This window comes from Oreochromis niloticus, linkage group LG3 (assembly GCF_001858045.2).
Source record: "Oreochromis niloticus isolate F11D_XX linkage group LG3, O_niloticus_UMD_NMBU, whole genome shotgun sequence".
NCBI classification, from domain to species: Eukaryota; Metazoa; Chordata; class Actinopteri; order Cichliformes; family Cichlidae; genus Oreochromis; species Oreochromis niloticus.
This window is the reverse complement of record NC_031967.2, coordinates 70124063-70144987: the sequence shown is the minus strand read 5'-3', so window position 1 is coordinate 70144987 and position 20925 is coordinate 70124063. Positions and strand designations below refer to the sequence as shown.

The 20925-nt window shown below is 39.3% G+C and overlaps 1 protein-coding gene and 2 long non-coding RNA genes across 3 annotated transcripts; 2 read left to right on the top strand and 1 right to left on the bottom strand.

The window, feature by feature from the left end:
- Positions 1-1432: 1432 nt before the first annotated feature.
- On the top strand, positions 1433-6759 carry LOC102078736 (selection and upkeep of intraepithelial T-cells protein 7). Its single transcript, XM_005462053.4, has 3 exons — positions 1433-1687; positions 5901-6236; positions 6475-6759. Exons 1-3 carry the CDS (start codon positions 1630-1632, stop codon positions 6555-6557), a joined length of 477 nt encoding a protein of 158 aa, XP_005462110.1. The 5' UTR covers positions 1433-1629; the 3' UTR covers positions 6558-6759.
- A 2831-nt stretch (positions 6760-9590) lies between these two features.
- LOC112846105 (uncharacterized) lies at positions 9591-14877 on the bottom strand. The gene is made up of 3 exons (XR_003218936.1): positions 14742-14877; positions 14267-14460; positions 9591-9632 (listed from the first exon to the last, which is right to left on the bottom strand). It is a non-coding gene; the product is annotated as an uncharacterized LOC112846105 (long non-coding RNA).
- Positions 14878-15799: 922 nt separating this feature from the next.
- Positions 15800-20217, top strand: LOC102078838 (uncharacterized). Its single transcript, XR_002061272.2, has 6 exons — positions 15800-16040; positions 16120-16365; positions 16452-16571; positions 17271-17351; positions 18745-18813; positions 18900-20217. It is a non-coding gene; the product is annotated as an uncharacterized LOC102078838 (long non-coding RNA).
- The last annotated feature ends 708 nt before the right edge of the window (positions 20218-20925 follow it).

Genomic DNA, 20925 nt, shown 5'->3' with positions numbered 1-20925 from the left:
GTGCTTATTAAATGATTGTTGATGGACTGGACCTGCTCTGAGTATTGGTTGTTTGTTCTCAGTCCAACATCAAATAATTAAGGGCACCTACCTGACAGCTGACACCTCACACCTGTTTCTCACCTGCAGGTCAGCCAGGAGGACAGAGGAAGGGGTGAGGGGGTTGGGGTCAAACTGGATCCTGGAGGGAAGAATTAACATTAACATATCACTATCACCATAAAGCATTTAAGCTCTTCCCATTACTACTACTTCTACTAATAATGGATTGGATTTATATAGCGCTTTTCGGGGTCCTCAAAGCGCTTTACAATTCCACTATTCATTCACTCTCACATTCACACACTGGTGGAGTCAAGATACGGTTGTAGCCACAGCTGCCCTGGGGCAGACTGACAGAAGCGAGGCTGCCATATCGCACCATCGGCCCCTCTGGCCATTAGACAGGTACTACAGAACAATTATTTTAATTCCAACTTTAACTTCATAATATTCATTTTATGTAATCAACTTTTGGAGAGGCAGATTTAAACTGAACGCCTACTGCTGGTGTGCGTAACATTTGTGTAGATTTGTAAAAATCAGAGATGTTTATTGGATTGAACAACAGGCTTTTTTATTCGAGGCACAGTTTTGGTTTCTTTTGTGACACACAATGTTTAACTTGAGTGAGAAAATTTAGGATTGGTAGGCATGTGTGTGTCATCAGTGTAGCAATATAAAGAGATGACATGACTTCCTAAAATATTACCAAGTAGCAATTATAGCTGATGAGGAAGCCCACATAGCCAGTGACATGTTTCTGCTCCTCTGCTTTCTCACCGGATTAAATATAAACAGGAAAAGAAGGAAATTAATTTTTTTTAACAGAACTTATTTTTGTCTTAAAAAAAACTAACTTGCATACCTATCAAAGTGGGTCCTGATAAACATCCACTTAGATCATTTCGTTTCCATTCATTAGAACAAAACATTTGAGCTCTTCGTTTGTTCAGTTTAAACTTTTAAGTGAAACAGAAGTGTGTTTTCGATCACCTTTAAGTGAATGTTACGTGAGTAAATGTAATTCGTTACTGATAATCTTCAACCTTTGTCCTACCCTACGTTAATACTGCATTTAAATACTGTATATTAAAAAAAGTTGAATGGGTAAAGTTTACCGTCTGACTTTATGACACTTGAGATTGTTTTAGGTGAACAGGGGTATCGTCGAATACGGCGTCACCATTTTTCGATCAACAAATGTCACCAACTTCTAGAAAACATGTTCAAACAAAAGCGCTGTCACTGATAGTACAGCGCAGTGCCAGTGACGATCGGTGTAGTGCACGGCTTATTTATGGAGTCCCCGACCCGGTGGTAGTACAAACTAACACGAACCTACAAGCTACTACATCAGACGTGTTGCACCTGAACTTCTCTCTCACTTCCTTTTCGAAAACAATGCGCCAGAAAGAGCGGATGCAGAGAAAGTGGGTGTTCCCGCACTCAATAACTACAAACACTCAATATCTTTAATTAATTAACGCAGTCGGGTTTTACACTCATCTTAAGTTACCCACAGTAAATACCAGCATCCTGGGACATTTATAACCATCTAAGTGTCGATGCATCAACATTAACAAAGAAATGTCTGCATCTCTCTGCTGTTTCCTGTCTATCGGGCTCCTCGTGGTCGTCTCTGCAGGTGAGATTCAAACGTTAAAAACTAAACTGTTTCCCTCTGAGGTAGAGAAACTAACGGATGTCACTCTGGTTTTATATTGATTCAGTTTGTGTTTGAAGGCTCTGCATAAGAGTCTGCGTGGAGCTTACGTCCGTCACTGTAACGTATGTGTGACAGAGATAAAGAAGTGTGTCGTGCAGGCTTGGAGTGCTGCACTGCAACATGTGTTCATTAAAAGCTGCACTTCAGCTATCATTTCTCTTGAATCTGTGCCTCCATCCGTTTACTTATCACATTACTTTCACCTCTCTCTGCGCTTCCTCCTCACATTCACAGCCTCCTGTGCCTCTGTGAGTATTAGTTTTTACTGACATGTTATTAATTTGACTATTGATTTTGCTGCATTTATTTTTAGTTTCACAATAAAGTTTGTTTTACAAGCCGCGTTAGCGCGCATCGAGCGCAGGGGAGATATGTTTGGAAAATCCAGTGGCCGTAATGAATATCAACGAACTGCTTTCACAGCCGTTGCTCAGCGGCTTATCAACTGATCCATCAGCCCTCCAGTAAAATACCAAGTTGCTAGACAAGCCCTGCCGGCGTGTCTGCCCAGATGCCATTTATTTAACTTATTAAGTTGCAGTGGTATTTATTGCACTCATGCACTCCCAGTTACATGTGTTTGTTGTAGACAGGAAAACGGTTTTTGTTGGTAGACATATATATGCTCAATTCTCTCTGTAATCCCCAAATTATAATATCGTTAGATCAAGATCCACACCTCCTTTCCTGATTCTCATCGTGATGTTTTTTTTCTTCTTAATCTTAAACTAAGATACTTGAAAGATACTTGGCTTTTGTACAACAAGCCAATTACACAGGAGCATGGAGTTAGAAGTTGGCTGTGAAACTGGTTTATAATAGTTTCTCATTATTAAAGCAACCCAGTGCTAATGTGCGCTGGTACATAACGAACTCACCACCATGTGGTTTTAGAACTGAAGAAGCTTCTAGGATAAGCGGTGACACATCATCATGAAACTTAAAGAAGTCCATCCATACCTGAATGACTGAGTGAGAACCTACACAGACAAAACCTTTACCATGCCCGCTTCTTACCCGTCCCTGAACCCGCTGGGTCCTAAAGCGTTACCCGTTAGTGATGCGCGAATCATGAACGAATCGTTCAATACTCGAGAATCACTTTACTGACTCATGAATCATGATTCACAAGCCCAACTGACTCACTGACTCATCCCTGTGCTGAATCGTAAGCGTAAGCAAATCACTCAGGACTCACTCCCTCCCTCCTGTGCTGAATCATAGAGGAACTAATCACTCACTCATTCACTCACTCACTCACCCCCTCCCTCCTGGCTCACAGCTTCTTCTTCTTGGTTGGCAACCATGTTAAGGTGCATTACCACCCCCTGGCTCACAGCTCAGTGGCCATTTAGATGAGAATATATATATTTGACACATTTAAGGAAAATACTAATAAAATAAAAATAAACAAAATAATTGTTTATTAATTAATTAATTAATTTTAGAAATGTTTTTGTTCTTTTTTGCTCTATAAAATAGTTGTTTTCTTTTAGAATCACTCATCTTAGCAGTAGGATATATATGAAAAGATAAACAAATTAAGTTTGAGTGAAAATGTAAATTTCTTGCACTCTCTGGTCAACTGACTCAGTGAATCAAATGACTCAAAAACCGATTCACTTTGGTGAGTGACTCACCAAAGTGAAACTCAATTCAGTAAAAAGAATCAAATTTACCATCACTATTAACTTAAAGGAGTAGTACCGCCTCCTACCGTTCTGAAGTATGGGACAGACAGTGAGTTTACAATCTGTATCACAGAAAAAAAACAACAAACAAAAAAAACGTTACACTCCCCATCAGTGTTCATTATTATGTTGTTGTCAAAATTCTGACGAAGCAATTATGAAGTGTAAACATTTTTGTTTTATTTCAAAGCTTAACACTATTATTTTCAAAATATATATTAATCATTAAAGAAGACTATCCAGTAGAAGCCAGTTGTTAGAGACTGTAACTACCAGCTACTATATTCCTTTAGCCTGCCAGCCATGCCAACAAGCTGACTACCAGTCAGAAGTCAAGTTCACAGGTAGACCCTGATCTCCACCACAATGTTCCCTCTAATTTTTCACGTGTCTGAGCGAACACACAAACTCCCTGAGCGATCCCTTGGACCACTGTGAGCTACAGTGTGCACTGTGGTCACGCGAGCATCTAATTGATCCAAGTTACATGGTTTTTAAAATAATCAAATTACAGCATTTACATTTATTTTAGACAACTTTTAATTAACTGCTTTAGCCCACTTACAATGAACATTAATAAATAAATCTTGTTCATGACTTGTGTAGTATGTTAACACTATTGGAAGTAAAAAATAACTTGAACTCCAATTTTGAAAACACAAGTTACTTTTTTTAGTTTCTTTTTTTTTTTTTTTAATAAAGCTCTGACTTGTATTATGAGTCTGAGTCTGTGGTCTGGGAGAGAGTCCTGTAACTCTGTCTGCCAAATACAGTATATAATGACCAATGTTGGGCAATTAATTATATAGTTACTTCTTTAAAAAAGTAACTATGGCAAACTGAGTGGAGATCACAAGTTTTTTTGCAGCTATTTTTTTTTTAATTTAGCCAAGGCGTTTTTAAATAAACATTTCAAACTATTTACAGAACAATCAGCTGTTCTGCATCAAATCTGATGCCACACAAATTATTTGTGCAATTCCAAATAATAATTTCTGTCCACTATGAGATAAAGGAGAACAACAGCCTGATACCTGCAGGCCTGACAACAGGAGATGTATCACTCCTGTAACATTCAGCAGTCGGCTCATTGTTCTGACACACACAACACAACTATTGACTACACTACACACTAACTACACACTAACTACACAAGATTTGCGCTACACGTCTCAAATCTCTCACATCTCTAAACACCGCCGTCACTCCTAAAACTTCCCCGCGTTTCTTAACAACTAGATGCCACGTTGCCATAACATTTTTTGATTGGTCGACATGGTACTTTTTTGGACGAGTAGGAAAGGGGGGTGGGGTTTGTTTTTGCTCACAGGGTTTCAAGCCTTTTTTCTTATAAAACGCAGTAAATATAAACAACGACAGTATTCAGGAAGAAAACCAAACATTGCACATATTTTTATCATAACTCTGGTTTCACGTGGCCTATCAACACAATTTAAAAACTGGTATAAAGTCCAAACTTTTTCCGTCAGTTGTTCCGTCTGTCCTGCTCACATCTCCAATGGTTGAACATGTTGTCATTAACGTGGCTTCACTCCACATCAGCCACGCCGCTTTGCCAGCTAAAACACCGATGTTGGCACATAAGGACGCTGTCATAGCCTGTCAACGTTGATTAGCTGCGTATATACGAATGTGAATCGCATCATTGGCTGGACTATGGGATAAGGTGGCATCGTTCTAATCCCATACTGGAGCAGCCAGTCACTTACTGACTAACACTGCAAAACATGATTGTTGAAGTATTAATTTCAATTTCAATTTAGGTTAGATTTTTTTCCAGTAGTTTTTTTTGTGCGCAACGCAGATTTTTTGTGCGCAGAGACCGTGCCAGCAGAGCGCAATTGCGCAGCTTAGAGGGAACATTGCTCCACCATGCTTTAAAAGATGTAACAAAGCCAAGTCACTTTCACATATTTTTTAGCTCTCAGGTTTGCTGTTGATCTCAGGAAAGCAGGAGTCAGGGTCACATTCTTTACTGTGTGGAGCTTTACAGACACAATAACACACTATGGGTGGCGCTGTGCAGGAAATCCGAAAAAGTCTGTTATCAAAGCTTAGAGTTCTACTGCTGCAGAATGTTGTTGTGCTATTCCATTTTGGGATATTTTTAATACTAAATCTAAAAAATTCAATGGTACAACTAAGAGAAACACATGTTTAAAAGAAATTTGGTTGTTTTTAATTTAATTAAAAAAATTGTTGAGAGATATTAAGAGATATTAAAATATTCTTGTAATAAGTGAGGGAATAAATGACAAATACATTAAGAGGCTTTAAAATTTATAGGACAGCTGAATTATATATATTATATAATTATATATATATATATTATTATTATTTCTGAATTATTAAATCTCTGGTTCAGAAATCAAAGCTGTAATTGCTTTAACCTCTCTGCTCTGTGTTGTTTATTCTTACAGATAAGAAAATCATCACAGCTCAGTCTGGACAGAATCTCACTCTTCCTTGTCAAGCTGAAAACAACAACATCAACACTGTACAGTGGAGCAGAGCTGACCTGGGGACAAAATATGTCCTGTTATTCCGGGATGGACACCTTGATCCAGATGACCAGCATCCATCTTTTAAGAATCGGGTGGATCTGCAGTACAAAAAGATTAAGGAAGGAGACGTGTCTTTGATTCTGAAGAATGTGATAATTAATGACACTGGAACATACGAGTGTTATACTTTTCAGTCAGGAGGAAACCAAGAGAAACCCATCAGCAGCATCTACCTGAGAGTTGATCCTCCAGGTGAGTGAGTAGAGTTGAGTGTGTGTGTGATCAGAGGTGAAGCTGCTTCCTGGTTGTTGATGTTTATTTCTAAAGATGTTGTTGATGAGACTTTGTAGAAAGCAGCTGGTCTGAGTGATGTGATCAGAGTGCAGTAGATAATGTCTGACAGCAGTTTGAAGAGGAAATGGATTCTGTTCTGTTCTTCACTCATCACCTACCTGACAGCTGACACCTCACACCTGTTTCTCACCTGCAGGTCAGACAGGAGGATCTGCTAGACTGAAAGTTGTTGTGCCAGTTTTTGGTCTACTTTTTGTTGCTGTTGGTTTTGCAGTTTAGAGAACACCAGACTCAGGATCCATACCAGCCTCCCACTGAACTGCATCAGGTTTGAAAGATCCCAGGTCAACTGATGACAAAAGGAACATAAAACAATTTCAATGACTGTCATCTTTTGTATATTTCTTTTTTCTTTTTTTTAACAACTGAACTGCATTGTTGTATAGAAGTAAGGTTTTGGCAATAAAGAACTTCAAACCTTGCTGTGAGCATATGGATCATTTTAAGAAAAGATTAACCAAAATTAACCAAAATGTTTGCAGTTGAATTATAAAATGAGGCACTGGTAACTACAGGTAACTAGAGCAAAGAAATGTGATCTGAAATCAGTTACATAAAATTAACCACAAAACAACCAAAATTAAATGCCAAAGTGAATGCAAACTAATTCACCAAGTGCTCAGATCATTTGGAGAAAGCTGCTGTTAATAGATGTGGCTGGTGACTTTAATTAACTGGATACTCAGTAAGAACATCAGATGTGTGCAGCATCCAAATGTAGGCATTTAGTGCTAGATGAATCTGACAACTCTACTGCCTTTCTAAATATATCTCACAACTAATCTGTCCCTCTGGTATGCCTATTTCTAATCCTGTCTGTTCTGGTAAACACTCCCAAAATCTTCAGTTTTTGCCAGTTTCACCATGTCAAAAAGATAGATCCCAGCAGCTGAAGTTTAAGAAGTAATTAATACACAGCTCAGAGGCAAAGTGAATATTTAGGTGAATTAACTTTGCTGGTGTTGTGTTGATCGGCAGAGAAGACACTGTAAGCAGAGATCCATTTTATTTCTGACTTTGCTTATTAATTATGTTCACCATACTTTGGAATAAATAGGTTCTTCTTCAAATCAGGAAGCCCACACACAATTTAATGATCACAGTTTGTTGCATGACAACCGTGAACACACATTTAAGTGAAGTTAATCTTCAACTCTATTGAAATAAATTAATGCTAAAATCTCTTTAGAATATCCCAAAGGAAAAGAGAAAAAAAAGATAATTCCTCTATGCTTTTATCTTTATTGGCCAAATATAGACTAAAATAATAATTACAAAAAATAATAATAAATGAGCTGAAAATGCTGCGCACAGATGACCAGGACCAGCAATCTTAATAGTGAAATAATTTCCTATCCCTCAACCGTTAACACGCTCAACATGTTATTTATTTATAACAAACTGAGGAAGCATCATTGATGATCTGCTTGTATCCATGTTAGTGTTTAAAGTCCAACATCTCCCTCTAGTGGTCATATATAAACCATGTGTGAGGATGGTGTTAATGTAAAATGTGAATCATAGTGTTCCAGTCAGTCATCAGTGTGTCTCTGCACAGCTGTAATTAAAATGTGTTCAGAGGGCCTCAGTGTCTGAATGGTTCCAGTTCAGCTCCATAACAGCAGCGTCCCTGGTTTGATTCCTCACCTTTCAGCACACTCACTTCACCACACTGTAAAATCTAATTAGTTCCCAGAACTCAAAAAAATTGAGTAAAGCTTAGCTAAAAATGACTAAGTTAGGACAACTTATTTACTTTGAGTACTCTGTACAAGCTCATTTGTTCCCAGAACTCAAAAAAATTGGATCAAGTTTACGTAAGATGACCAAGTTAGGGCAACTTACTCATTTTGAGTACACTGTACAGCCTTGTTAGTTCCCAGAACTCAAAAAAATTATGGAAACTCGTTGCCTCAAAAAAAACTAAGTAAAGCTTACTTAAGATGACTGTTAGGACAACTTATACATTGCAAGTCTGCAGTATTAAGAATAACTTGATATTTCTGACTGTACAATACTAATTGTTTACCTACTGACAAACATGTTAAGTTCAACTAAATGAAAAAAACAATGTGTGGTACCATGAATATGATTAAAAATAATTAACAACACTTTTTGTAATGATGTTAAAATGAGCCCAACTTTTATTTTCAAACACAACAAAGTATAACAGCCAACATACTGGACACTGTTCTGCTGAACAACAAACAATTATATTGCCATCACTGTTATAATCTTACAATGAAACAAAGTCTCAGATTTAATTATTCTGAAAATAAGTTTAGGCCTACCACAGTTTGTTTTGTACTTACATTACTTATATAATCAAAATAAAATATTTATTGTTCTGTCACAAGTGCAGTCTCTAATTTAAACAACACATTTGTTTTCCATTCCAACACATGAGCTGGAATGTTGTAATGTTTTAAGGATGGCTTGTTTCCAGTCCAGGCATTACTGCCTGAATGACTGTCATGGATCGAGGTGATCCAAATGTAGGTGCAGAAGAAAGTCTTTAACTTCCCTTAAGTACAGTGGCAGTGGATGTGGGTTGGAGATGCAATGAGCTTGAACCTGCAGGCGACCATCTTCACTGACCACACCATCTGTGACGGAGGACTCATCTCTCCTGTTGTCCTGCAAGCAAACAATCATATTTTTTGGAACATGAACTTAATTGCTTTCTTAAAACATTTTTTTCTGCATTTGGTATAAAACAGACTCCAATTTAGACGATCTCAGGCTCCCTCCCCACCGGAGAGGTGACATTCAATGTCCCAAATTGTCAGTCTGGATAGCCCTGACCACCACCCAACACACAATAATGTCATGAAAGCACCATTTTAAAAAGGGCTATGCAAACATGGCCAATAACTTTCATTCTAATGATGTGCAAAATGATTTTGGGCACAAAACAAATTTTGCTGTTAGAAAACTTGCAGACTTCACTATATACAGTGTAGACCCTCTAAACTAAGTTTGGGGGATGTGATCTTTCAAGAAATGCAGACCAAACTGTTGTTGTTTGTTTACTGTAGAATTAACTGGAGTCACAGCAACAGCATAGTGCAGTCACATCTCAAGTCTAATAACAGAAGACAGGAAAAGATCAGTAAAGAAACAACTTCCCCAAACCAAAGCACAAATAAAACAATAAGTAAAACAGGCTGATCTAAAGTATGATTAAAGTTCATCCTGATTAATATAAATGTCACTGACAGTTGCTAATATATTGGAAAACCAAAATACTTACTGATGTCTTTCTGTCCAACAACAGGAGTGCTGGTCCCGAGCCTCAAAGACAGTAAGAAGCCAGCAGAGGGAGAAAAAACAGAACATTTTTCAGAAACTGATTTGATCCTTAATGGCTGTGCAATCATTGTAACATAGAGTTTGCTTATGTTGTTAAATAAAGGATAGATTTGACATTAATAGATGCCACAGATGTTCAAAAGCTGCCACAAAGCATGAAAAAAATGGATGTCGGAGCATTTTTGCAAGTATGATGTCTTGATAAATCGAGCAGATTTTTGAAATTTACACAGCTACATTCTCGCCTGAAAATATCTTAAAAGTTTATTTTGTGACCCAGAAAAAGTAATAAGTTTTTTAGCCGCGGGCCGATAGAAAACCGATCGGTGCCTGTGCCATCTGCAAAATGCGCTGGCATAATGTCAGGGCAGCATGAGTACGAGCAACTTTGTTTTTGCCGATGCCCGTGATGCCGCCCCCACCACGATGCGGCCCTGGGCAACCCCCGTCGCCCATATCAAAAACTGCTCCTGGTCCTCAGTGGCGCTTTGTTTGATTTGGACTGATTCCAGCTCACATAAAAGCATTGACAGATTCACTGGTGCCTATGCCATTCCCGATACGCGCTGGTATGACGTCGGGGCAGCATGAGTACGAGTAATTTTTTTTTTTTTTTTTTGCCGATGCCCGGGATGCCGCCCCAGGCAACCGCCCTTGTCGCCCGTATCAAAAACCGCTACGGACTGAGTTCATGTATTATTTTGAGTTATTGAGTGACTTAAATCACACTTTATTTCCTTTCAGAGTTAGCAGTCCATGTGTCTTTCTTTTTGTGTAGTGATGGGCAAATGAAGTTTTCTGAAGTATTGAAGCTCGTATTGAAAACGGTTCATTACTCGAAGCTTTTCAACACAGTCCTCTTCTGGTGAAATCTGGTTGCAAAAAATATGAAAGGCAGCTTGAATCCACAAAATAAAACTAAACTAACTGCCTACTCTACAGAGTGGAGTTCTGTCTGATGTAGGGCCACTGTTGTGTTGCTTCGAACATGTATTTTTGAGGGTGAAAAAAAATTGTTATTTATTGATCAAAATTATTTATTAAATACACTTTCCTTGTTTAAACATGCACCATGGTGTGGTGTTTCTTTACTTGTGACTTCTTGATGTTGGTAAATAAAATGAAATAAAGTGAAAAATACATAATACACATATTAATGTACAACACATTATGGAATATGCTTCTGCTGTGAGGTCCTGCTTCCAGGTATTTATGTAATTAATCACTGGACAGCGGGACATGTATGTTTATAAATAATATTATATTAGGCCAATTTTTTTATAAATTTTTTTGACCTGGGGGTAGGATTGACTGTGAACTGGAAAGGGATAATGCTTATGTACTAGCAAATTAAAAACATGATGCATTCAACATAACCCTTTCATTTTTTATTTAAAAAGAGAATTTGTTCCTCTGTGCGATGGCCGAGTCGGTTTCTTTTTGTGGAGATAATTCCTCCTGCCTTAAGGAAAATCCCTTCACATGGTACAGAAGAAGCTGGAGTGCAGAAAAACTGGTGTTAGCATCTATCGTCCACCTGGGCCTTACACAGAGTTTCTCTTTGATTTCTCAGACTTTTTATCTGATTTGAGATAATTTCTCTTGCTTCTGTAGCCGCTAAGACTGGTGGATATGAATCTTCACCTCCAAGTCCATTTACATACAAGAGGAAGGGGAGTGAGTGGGTCAGCGCTCAGGGCACAGAAACTAAGCTGGCTTTGGGTCTGTGAAGGTTCTCAGTCATCCAGGTCATCGTAGACTAAGGAGCTTGGAAAGAAAAGCATCTGAACTTCTTGACTTGCTTGAAGACGTTTCACCTCTCATCCGAGAAGCTTCTTCAGTTCTAAGGATCAGTGGTGGAGAGTCCCAGATTTAAACCCAGTGGGAGTTTCCCCCCCAAAGGGGGACAAAGGACCCCCTGATGATCCTCTACCTAATCACATGAGCCAAGGTGTGAAAGCGGGTGTGGGTCCCAATCAGCCAGGGTTTCGGGTGAGCTCATTGTTAAACCTGGCCCCACCCTATCATGTGATTTCCTGAGGTCAGATGACCCAGGATGTGAGTCGGCGTTAAGGCGTCTGGGGAGGGATCTCAAAACTGGATTATAGATGGCAGACAATTGGTGTCGTAAACCACCACCTCTGTTCAAAGATGGTCGCTCACAGTGGACATAAATGGCTTTATTCACTCCTCTTTCAAACCATCTGTCCTCTCTGTCCAAAATGTGAACATTGGCATCCTCGAAAGAGTGACCTTTGTCCTTTAGATGCAGATGAACTGCTGAGTCTTGTCCCGTGGAGGTGGCTCTTCTATGTTGTGCCATACGCTTGTGAAGTGGCTGTTTGGTCTCTCCGATGTAGAGATCAGCCAAAAAGAATAAACAAATTAAATTGCTGCACATTTTGTAGAATAACATTTTAAGATTATTTTAAAAATAATTTTTTTTTTATTGCATTAAATGTAGACTCAAATGGATGTGTTTCTAACGTTATATAATATATTTATATTATGAAAAGCAGATTTTTGACATGTTAATTTTTTCACATTTTTAGATAAAATAAACACACACTAAACAAAAACAAACTACAAGAACGCAAAACTGGCATACCCAACCAAAATTGACCAACATCAACACAAAATACTGCCACATGACAGTCTTCCCTCTTCCTCGCTGGCTCCATATCTCTCAATAGAATGATCGGTGGTTTGCTATCTCTCACCTTTAAAACACTCCACAAATCCCGCAAATGATTGAATCAGTTACACACTAATGAAGCATCGGACGTCACTTATCATGTGACTCTGGCCAAACGTATCAAGCCTTGGCACAGTGCTTCTGAAGCAGTGTGTTGATTTTTTTGACACACACGAGAGCATCAGCCGTCACTACTTTTACTCATTATTCAATAAAACGAGAAACCTGAAAGCGATTGCTGACTGTTCATTCTCATTGTGACTCGATGAGCCCATGATGGTAACAAGCTCCAACCTCCTATGAGCCTTCCTCCAAAACATGGCCTTTTAAGCCGAAGTTGTGTCATGGATTCACAGCAGCCATTAACTGAAGGTTTGAGACGTTCCAGTCATGATAGTCGACCTTCTGCTTACCTTAGCAGTATGACGTTCAGTACCCTGGAGCTAGAAGTAAAAGTACTAGATGTGATACAGAGAGTCAAACTGAGCGCCCTCCTTGGAAGCACGAACCAGCTACATCTGATGGCTTGCATGAACAGAAATCTTTCTGCTAGCTCGGGTCACTCCTTTAGCACTAGAACACGTGTATATAAGCTTGAAGGTCCTTCATTTCCAGACCTTATTAAAGAAGATGAAATCCGGTATAGGATGTTATGAATGGCCCTTACCAACCTTCTTGATCCTCATGAGACAGTGCACCTCAAATATCATGTCCTTCTTGATCATCTGAAGATAGACCAAGCTAAACGATTAGCTCTTGCCTTTTCCTACGCTTCTGACGGATACCCTCATGCCATCAAAACCCTTGAAGAACCTTATGGGCAACCAAGACAGCTAGCATTGAAAAAGCTACAGAATATACTGGTGCTCCCTCCTATCAGAGCAGGTGATTGTCAGAGCCTTGATAACTTTGCTCTTCGTGTAAAAGCTCTAGTTTGTTTGCTTAGCACTATGGGTGATCAAACATGGACATAACTACATTGTGGCTCCCATGTTGATCCCCTGCTTGAAAAGCTACCTGCAGAGCCTTTTAGTCACTTTAAATTAATGTTTATAGGGAACAAGGAGGAATGACCTATAATTTACCTTTGTTCTCATCCTGGTTGGAGTGCAAGTGTCAACTAAGAAAGGACATTCCTGTTTCATCCTTTAACCAGCCACAACCTGCCCGTAAGTACGCATCTCCACTCACAAAAATATTACATGGGGCAAATCTGATGATCCTGTGCAGGCAGCACAAACCATCATTATGACTAAGGCAACATGTGCATATTGCTGCTCACCTGAACATCACCTTAGTAAGTGTCCTGAGTTTTTTCACAAGACAAAGGATAAGAAAATAAACTAGATGAAGAAAAACAATCAGTGTTGGTATTGTGCTAGGACTCATCAGGCTGCAAAGTGTGATCTGAGGAAAGCATGTGCCACCTGCATGGGAGGACATCTACAGATCCTGTGTGAGGTAAATCAGAGATCTAAAAATGAAAATAGTCCTGTAGTGAGGACACTGTACTTTGATAGACCTAGTGACTGTCCTAGTGTACTATTAAATGTTGTGATAGTGCTCCTGCGTAATGGCAAAAGAACCCTTTGACGAGGGCTCCCAATGTACCATTCTTCTAACATAAGCAGCTCAGCATCTCAACCTAACTGGGGAAGCCGAAAATCTATCACTCAGAACTGTCCGTAAAGAAATTTAAGCTATTCAAGGTTCTTCTGTAAGTTTCAAAATTGCTTCCATTGCACACCCAGAGAAAACTTTCACAATTAATAATGCCTTCGCTACAAGTCACTTAGCACTTTCAGAGCACACCTACCCCATATTCTCTTTCCACAGGAAATACAAACATCTTTAAGGCATCCCATTATCAGTTGTTAACAAAGTAGTCCCACTACTGCATATAGGCTCAGATCATACTCACCTTATCACGCCAACTGCTCCAGTTAGACATGGACCGTATGGAACTCCTTGAACAGGCCACAAAAACGGTTGAGATCAATGGTTTTAATCCCTACACCACTCTTCCACGGATGGCCAGTTTTCCTCTTTTGAATGTCCCTCCCTCTGTAGTCATGTCTAGACTCTGCAACACTGAGGCTCGGTAAGCTAAAGATCCTGAAAAAGCCAAGGATCAGATTTTGAAATTGGAGCAAGCAGGCTATAGTTAAACTTAGCCCAGAGGAAATACACAATAGCAAAGAAGCTTGGTATATTCCTCATCATATGACAAGTCACAACAATAAAGATCACATAGTCTTTGACTGTTCTTTCACATTTCAAGTTCAGTGTCTCAATAAGTACATATTGCCAGGACCAATCCTTGGGCCAACACTTCTCGGTGTTCTGTTGCACTTTAGGCAACATTCAGTTTACAATAAGTAAAAGGTATGTTTTACCAAGTCTGTCTCCTGCCTCCTGATAAACCACTCCTTTGGCGTCACATGAACACAGAAGCCGAACCGAAGTAATTTCAGCAATAAAATATTTTATTAAAGGAAAGTGTGAAAAAAGAAAAATATGTTTCACAAGCACTGTATTAGAAAAAGGGGAAGAGGAAGAGGGCGGGCTTTACTTGGTGTCAGTGAGAGAAATGAAAAAAAGCTCAAATGAGTGAGAAGGACGATGAAGGAAACATCTGTGCTGTGTCTGCTCTGTAAGTAGAATCTCTGTGTTTGTTTGAATTCTTGTACTTTGACTGTCTGCTCTCCTGATAACTGATGATGGAGGAGAAGACATGAAAAACAAATCAGGCTGAATTCAAGTTCAAAACACCACGAGGACCAACTGCAGGTCTGAACTGACTCTTTATCTTTGCTCAGGAGTCGAGGAAACACAGCAGGCAGTGAAAAGCTCAAATCATTCACTCATTATATCAACACAGCTGCACAGTGGACACATGACATTACTGTAATAATTAAGTTTAGTGCATGTTTTGTTTATATTGGTATGATAGTTGATGCAAATTATTATAATCACAGTGAATCAATAATTGCGTTTTAGTGGGGTAGAGGAGTAAGAAAGTGCAAAATGTGTAAACATTAGTAAGAAAATAGCACTAATTTTTTTATACAGTCTTTTGTTGTCCAAACATTACTAAAACATATTCCTTACACCTGCTTAAGCAGATATATCAGAGAGAGATGAGTTTGTGTGTTTGTCAGCTGTTTGTGTGGAGTTGTTCTTTATGTTCACCTCAAATCAACCTGAGTGTCATTTCTCTTTAGTTCTGATCTCACTGCTGAGCTGCACAACAAACCAAGGTCAGTAACCTTCTTCTGTCACAGTTTAAACCTGAGAAATGCTCACTGATATGACCTGATTGGGTTCATGTTTCAGAATGGAGCTCACATACAAAACAGATGAATAATCACTCCAATGTTTTGACAGAAGTAAACAGATCAACACTTTTCTTCTCATTGTAACCCTCACAGCTCGTCTGACTGTGAGTCCCAGCAGCTCTCAGTTCTTTAAAGGAGACTTTGTGTCTCTGAGCTGTGAGGAGGACGACAGCTCTGCTGGATGGACTCTGAGGAGAAACACAAGCACACGACAGAGGACTCAGTGTGGAGATGGGTGGGGAACATCTGCTAAGTCTTCGTGTAACATTAGTAATGTCTTTCCTCATGACAGTGGAGTTTACTGGTGTGAGTCCAGAGAGGGTCCCATCAGTAACATGGTTAACCTGACAGTCACTGGTAAGCTGAGTGTGTGGAGTTAGTGTTGATGAAGCTGTGTGTAAATGGATGAAATGCTGTAGTTTGTCTCTGTGTTGAGGTGGATCAGTGATCCTGCAGAGTCCTGTCCTCCCTGTGATGGAGGGAGATGACGTCACTCTGCTCTGTAAAACAAAGACCACTCCCTCCAACCTCCCAGCTGCTTTCATCAAAGATGGCGTCTTCATTAGAAATGAGTCTACAGGTCACATGACCATCCAGCATGTTTCCAGGTCTGATGAAGGCCTCTACAAGTGTGACATCAGCGGTCATGGAGAGTCTCCATCCAGCTGGATCACTGTCACAGGTGACACACTCACCTGTCTGTGTTTCTGCAGCTTTCAACATTCACAATGTGACGACAACTTAATGACTGTGTTTGCTTTATTTTAGACAAACACACCACCACACCTCTCATTCCTGTGTTGTCATGTGTTGGATCATTCTGTGTTGTGATTCTACTGGTGTTATTGGTTCTGCTGGTGAGACGGCATGCTCGCAGGAAACCTGAAGGTGAGACTCAGATTTTGGATTTTACATATATAAAGTGGCAGCACAGTGGTTAGCACTGTTGCCACACAGCAAGAAGGTCCCGAGTTCAGTTCCACCATCAGGCCGGGGTCTTTCTGTGTGGAGTTTGCATGTTCTACCCGTGTTTGCATGGGTTCCCTCTGGGTACTCCGGCTTCCTCCCACCGTCCAAAGACATGCAGTTTGTGGGGATAGGTTAATTGCCACTAGGTGTCAATGTGAGTGTGAATGGTTGTCTGTCCCTGTGTGTTGGCCCTGCGACAGACTGGCGACCTGTCCAGGGTGTACCCCACCTCTCGCCCTATGACAGCTGGGATAGGCTCCAGCGCCCCCTGCGACCCTGAAAAGGATAAGCGGAAGCGAATGGATGGATGGATGGACATATATAAAGTGAATAAGCTTCAGATATGTTGAGACTAGAGATACCACTTTTTTATGTCCGATACCGATATCATAAATTTGCCGATACTGATATGAATCCGATATAGTTTTTTTTATCAATAAAACTGTTTTTTAATATCTTGCTGCATTTTGTATAAGTTCATACTCAAGTTTAAATAAACAACAACGCTAAAGCTATTCTGTTACACCTGTATGCAAAAAAAACACTGAACCCAAAATATTTCATAGTTCAGCAACACTGATCAATCTAATAAACTTAAACCTACTTTGTTCTTTTCAGCTCAAAACACTGATGACACTTCAGAAAACAAAGTCACATGCACTGAGGTCACTTTATCAAATCATCAACAAAAACAAAAAGGTACATTTTCTCTTATATCAAGTGATGTGTGGGGGTGTGGGGATGGGGGGGGGGCAGATGACTGAACGCGAGGCGAAGTGTAGTTTCATAAAATGAGAAGTATGGACTTTAAGAACTACTACTTACTCAAAAAAAAAAATCACAAATGGAAAAAAAGATTCAATTCTTTAATTAATAAATAAATAAAGCAAAGGGTTCAGACAAAGTCCAGAGGATGTAAACTATAAAATCGAGGTGTCCTTGTCCTGCTTCCAAAGAGAAACAAGTGACCAATCATTTTATTGCCCTGATGAAGTTCCAGCTACTTGTTACCATGGTGATGTGTCTGTAATAATGTGTTCGTGTTTGTTTAATAGACCTATAACATCACCTGCTCTTTTCTCAGCCTGACATTCAGCATTAATTCTCGCAACAAAACTCAAATTTTGTAACACCTTCAGCTTGGTCTCCTTTCCTTTTGTTAGTAACACTGTCTCCAAACCACAGGTCATATTGTACATCATGCACATGATGTCTATTTAATGTTAGCGACTGCAACAACTTCCCCTTTGGAAAAGGTTCTCTAAAATAGTCCCAGATGTGTTTAGGTTTGGTACAAACAATATACATACATTGTTGTTCCTCTAATACACATTGCAAAAAAGGATTAAAAGACCAGCAACTTCTCACTTCTGTAAAGTTCTGTCTAAAAAAATCCCTCAGCAGCAACTTCCTCTTAATGGTTTCAGATAACTGCTGGCTGCTGTTGTGACATTTCACACCAGTCTTGTCTGGTTTGCCTAATATGTCATGGTCAGTGAGGCAGACCTTGGGGAAGTGAGGAATGAGGACCCAAATGCTGGACTCTTTATGCTGAACAGTGCGTTTCTTTACAGTGCAACAGATGACAATAAATCCCCGTACTCACCCTTGACTGCTGTGTTTTTCCCCAAAAATTCAGTATATTTGTGCTCTCTGCTCACACTCCCTGTGCTCGCTGACTTCCTATTTCCACGCTCCTCCTGGGGAAAAATATCTATTAGACAGATAGACAGACAGACAGACACACACACACACCCTGAAGACGAGGGACAGCAACACCAAAACTACACATGTCCATAACATATTCAATAACCCTGGGTCCGTGACATAACAGGACTGTTCTGTGTGAGAACGGGTGTAATTCATGCTGTGGCAAAATTTCAGTTTGAACTGAAAGAAGCTGTCAGACTTGTGTTCATCTACTTTCCTTTTTCACACAAACATCCCCAGTTTCATGTGGTAACCATAGTCTCACAGCAGAGATGATAAAAACGTAAAAGCTTGGAAAGTTATTTCTGCTTATAAAAGTTCTTAGTTAATCTCTTGCAGTGCAGTTGTAGGTGTCCCTTCAATCATGTGTTTTATTGTGCAGAGAGTGATCCAGCTGGACTCTACTCCGAAGTGACAATACAAGACGTCACTGCTGGGCAGAAAAGAAAAGGTACAGCTGCTCTTTAACATTGTAAAGAGTCATTCTAATCAAATCATGACTTGAGCAGAGTATATACTGTGTGTGTTTGTCTTCAGACTTTAAACCAGAGCCAGACATCGTCTACTCTTTGCTGAAGTAGTCCACCAGTCCAACCACTGATGCCCAGCTGCTGGTCTCTAACTGGTCCTTACCCTCTTCCTTTTGTTCTCACTGAATTAGACCTGTATGTCTCACACAAATTGTTTTTAACAGGAGTTTTACAAGTTTATCCTACATAATTTATTACTGTTTGTTGGCTTTTTCCCTCATTCTTATTTCACCCATTCAGTCTCTCTGCAGCAGTAATATTGTCACATGTTTTTTGTGTGGGCTTGGAAAAGAAATCAAATGGAAAATTTGACTTATTTGTATGTGGCTAACTGATATATGCCCTTCTTTCAATCATTCAGTTGCGGAAAACAGAACAGCTTCATTGCAGGATGTATATGTTTGAGACCAAATAGTTTACATTTTTACATCATCCATAAATCAAACAGCAGCAGCTTAGAGTTTTTATTAATTAAAACCTACCTTTAAATTTATCCACCAAAAGCAGTTCCTGATACGACTCCAAAGGGAGTCGTATCCCATCTCTGGTCATGAAGTTCTCCAGAGGCCTGTAATGATCATTTGATTCAGGTGTGTTGACCTACTGTGCTATCTAAAACGTGCAGGACACTGGTCCTTGAGACCTGGGGCCATCCTTGCCATTCACTGTTAAATCTGGGTATTACAGTTCCAATGTTTGAAATGATAAGAAAACATTACTATGTTAACAGCTAAAGAAAAGACAAACAGTTTACATTCCAAACTTTAAAGAAATAAGACATAAATGACCAGGTTTGACTTGTTTGTTCTCAGTTTGACTCTTGTAGTGTTTTTCAGTCAAATTTGGCCAATTTCAAAGTTTTATCTCTAAAAAAAAAATGTACGTAGTTTGATCAGACTGACCTTAGACTTTATAGCTGTGTCCACAAAGAGGACTTTACAACACAAAATAAATTTGATTAGTTTGCTTACAATTGTGTCTTTTATTCAACATTTGTACACTTTTGGTGTTCCATGTCTGAAATGAGTGATCATTAGAAATGAACTTGGGAGTTCAGGTTCGTCCCCATTTGTCAGTTGGACATATATATGCTTATTGTTGTGTTTTCCTCAAAACCCAGCATTCGCTCTTCTCTGTGTGTTTGCCTGTTTTCATACTGGCTTACTTTAAACTTTAACAGCCCCGATGTGTTTTAAAAGAAATCCTGCTCATCCTCTAAATGTGTCACAAGTTTGGGTTTACTCAGAAAACTGTTCTTCACACCTAAATTGGCTTTTGAGCTTTTTAAAAAAAATAATAATACAAATAAAAAAAATCATATTATGCCTCTTCCTCATTCTTCCTTCTGACTCCTCCATGGTGGTCCACAACACAAAGTGCTTGATGGCTTTATTTGTTTGTTTGTTTTTAAACTCTCCTCATGCAGCACATGTTGTGGAGATGTCACAAAAGAGTAAATTATTTCTCTTCTAATCCAGGAAAATGCAAGGTAACCATGAATGCTCTGTACTACTAAGGTGGTTCATTTCTTTTCCTGATGAGTTTTTGAGTTTTTAACCAACACCATGGACAGCAGCCAACCAGATGCCAGGGGAAGAGACACATTTATTTAGGTTCATGCTTTAATCTCACACAATCTTCTTCACCCAGACTACCAAAAGCCCCAACCAGATTCAGTTTTGTTAAAGTCACAAAGACAGCAGTGATGACAGAAGCCTATTACTGTATGATTATTGGTGCTCATATTCTAAAAAACAGTGTGCTAAAGAGAAAACCTGGAGAATTGTTGATACCAGCAGGTTCTTGAGGATTTGGAACAAATGACAGGGAGCAAGGTCAAGAAGTCCAAGGGATATATTTCCCGGCATGCCCCTTCTAGCAGCAAAGCTTCTCAGAAATGTACCCGTTTTAATCATGGGAGTGTAATACGATTGAGTAAATATCTGCAGCCTAACTTCAATTCATAGAGAAAATGAACACAGTATAAATGAAGTCAAACTTTGATTCACAAGACAGAACTATGACTTCAACAC

Excerpts from the sequence above, each read along its gene's own strand:
- LOC102078736 (XM_005462053.4), top strand. The coding sequence starts at position 1,630 with ATGTCTGCATCTCTCTGCTGTTTCCTGTCTATCGGGCTCCTCGTGGTC. Across the intron at positions 1,688-5,900 it reads CCTCGTGGTCGTCTCTGCAG|ATAAGAAAATCATCACAGCT; the intron begins GTGAGATTCAAA and ends TTATTCTTACAG. Across the intron at positions 6,237-6,474 it reads CCTGAGAGTTGATCCTCCAG|GTCAGACAGGAGGATCTGCT; the intron begins GTGAGTGAGTAG and ends TCTCACCTGCAG.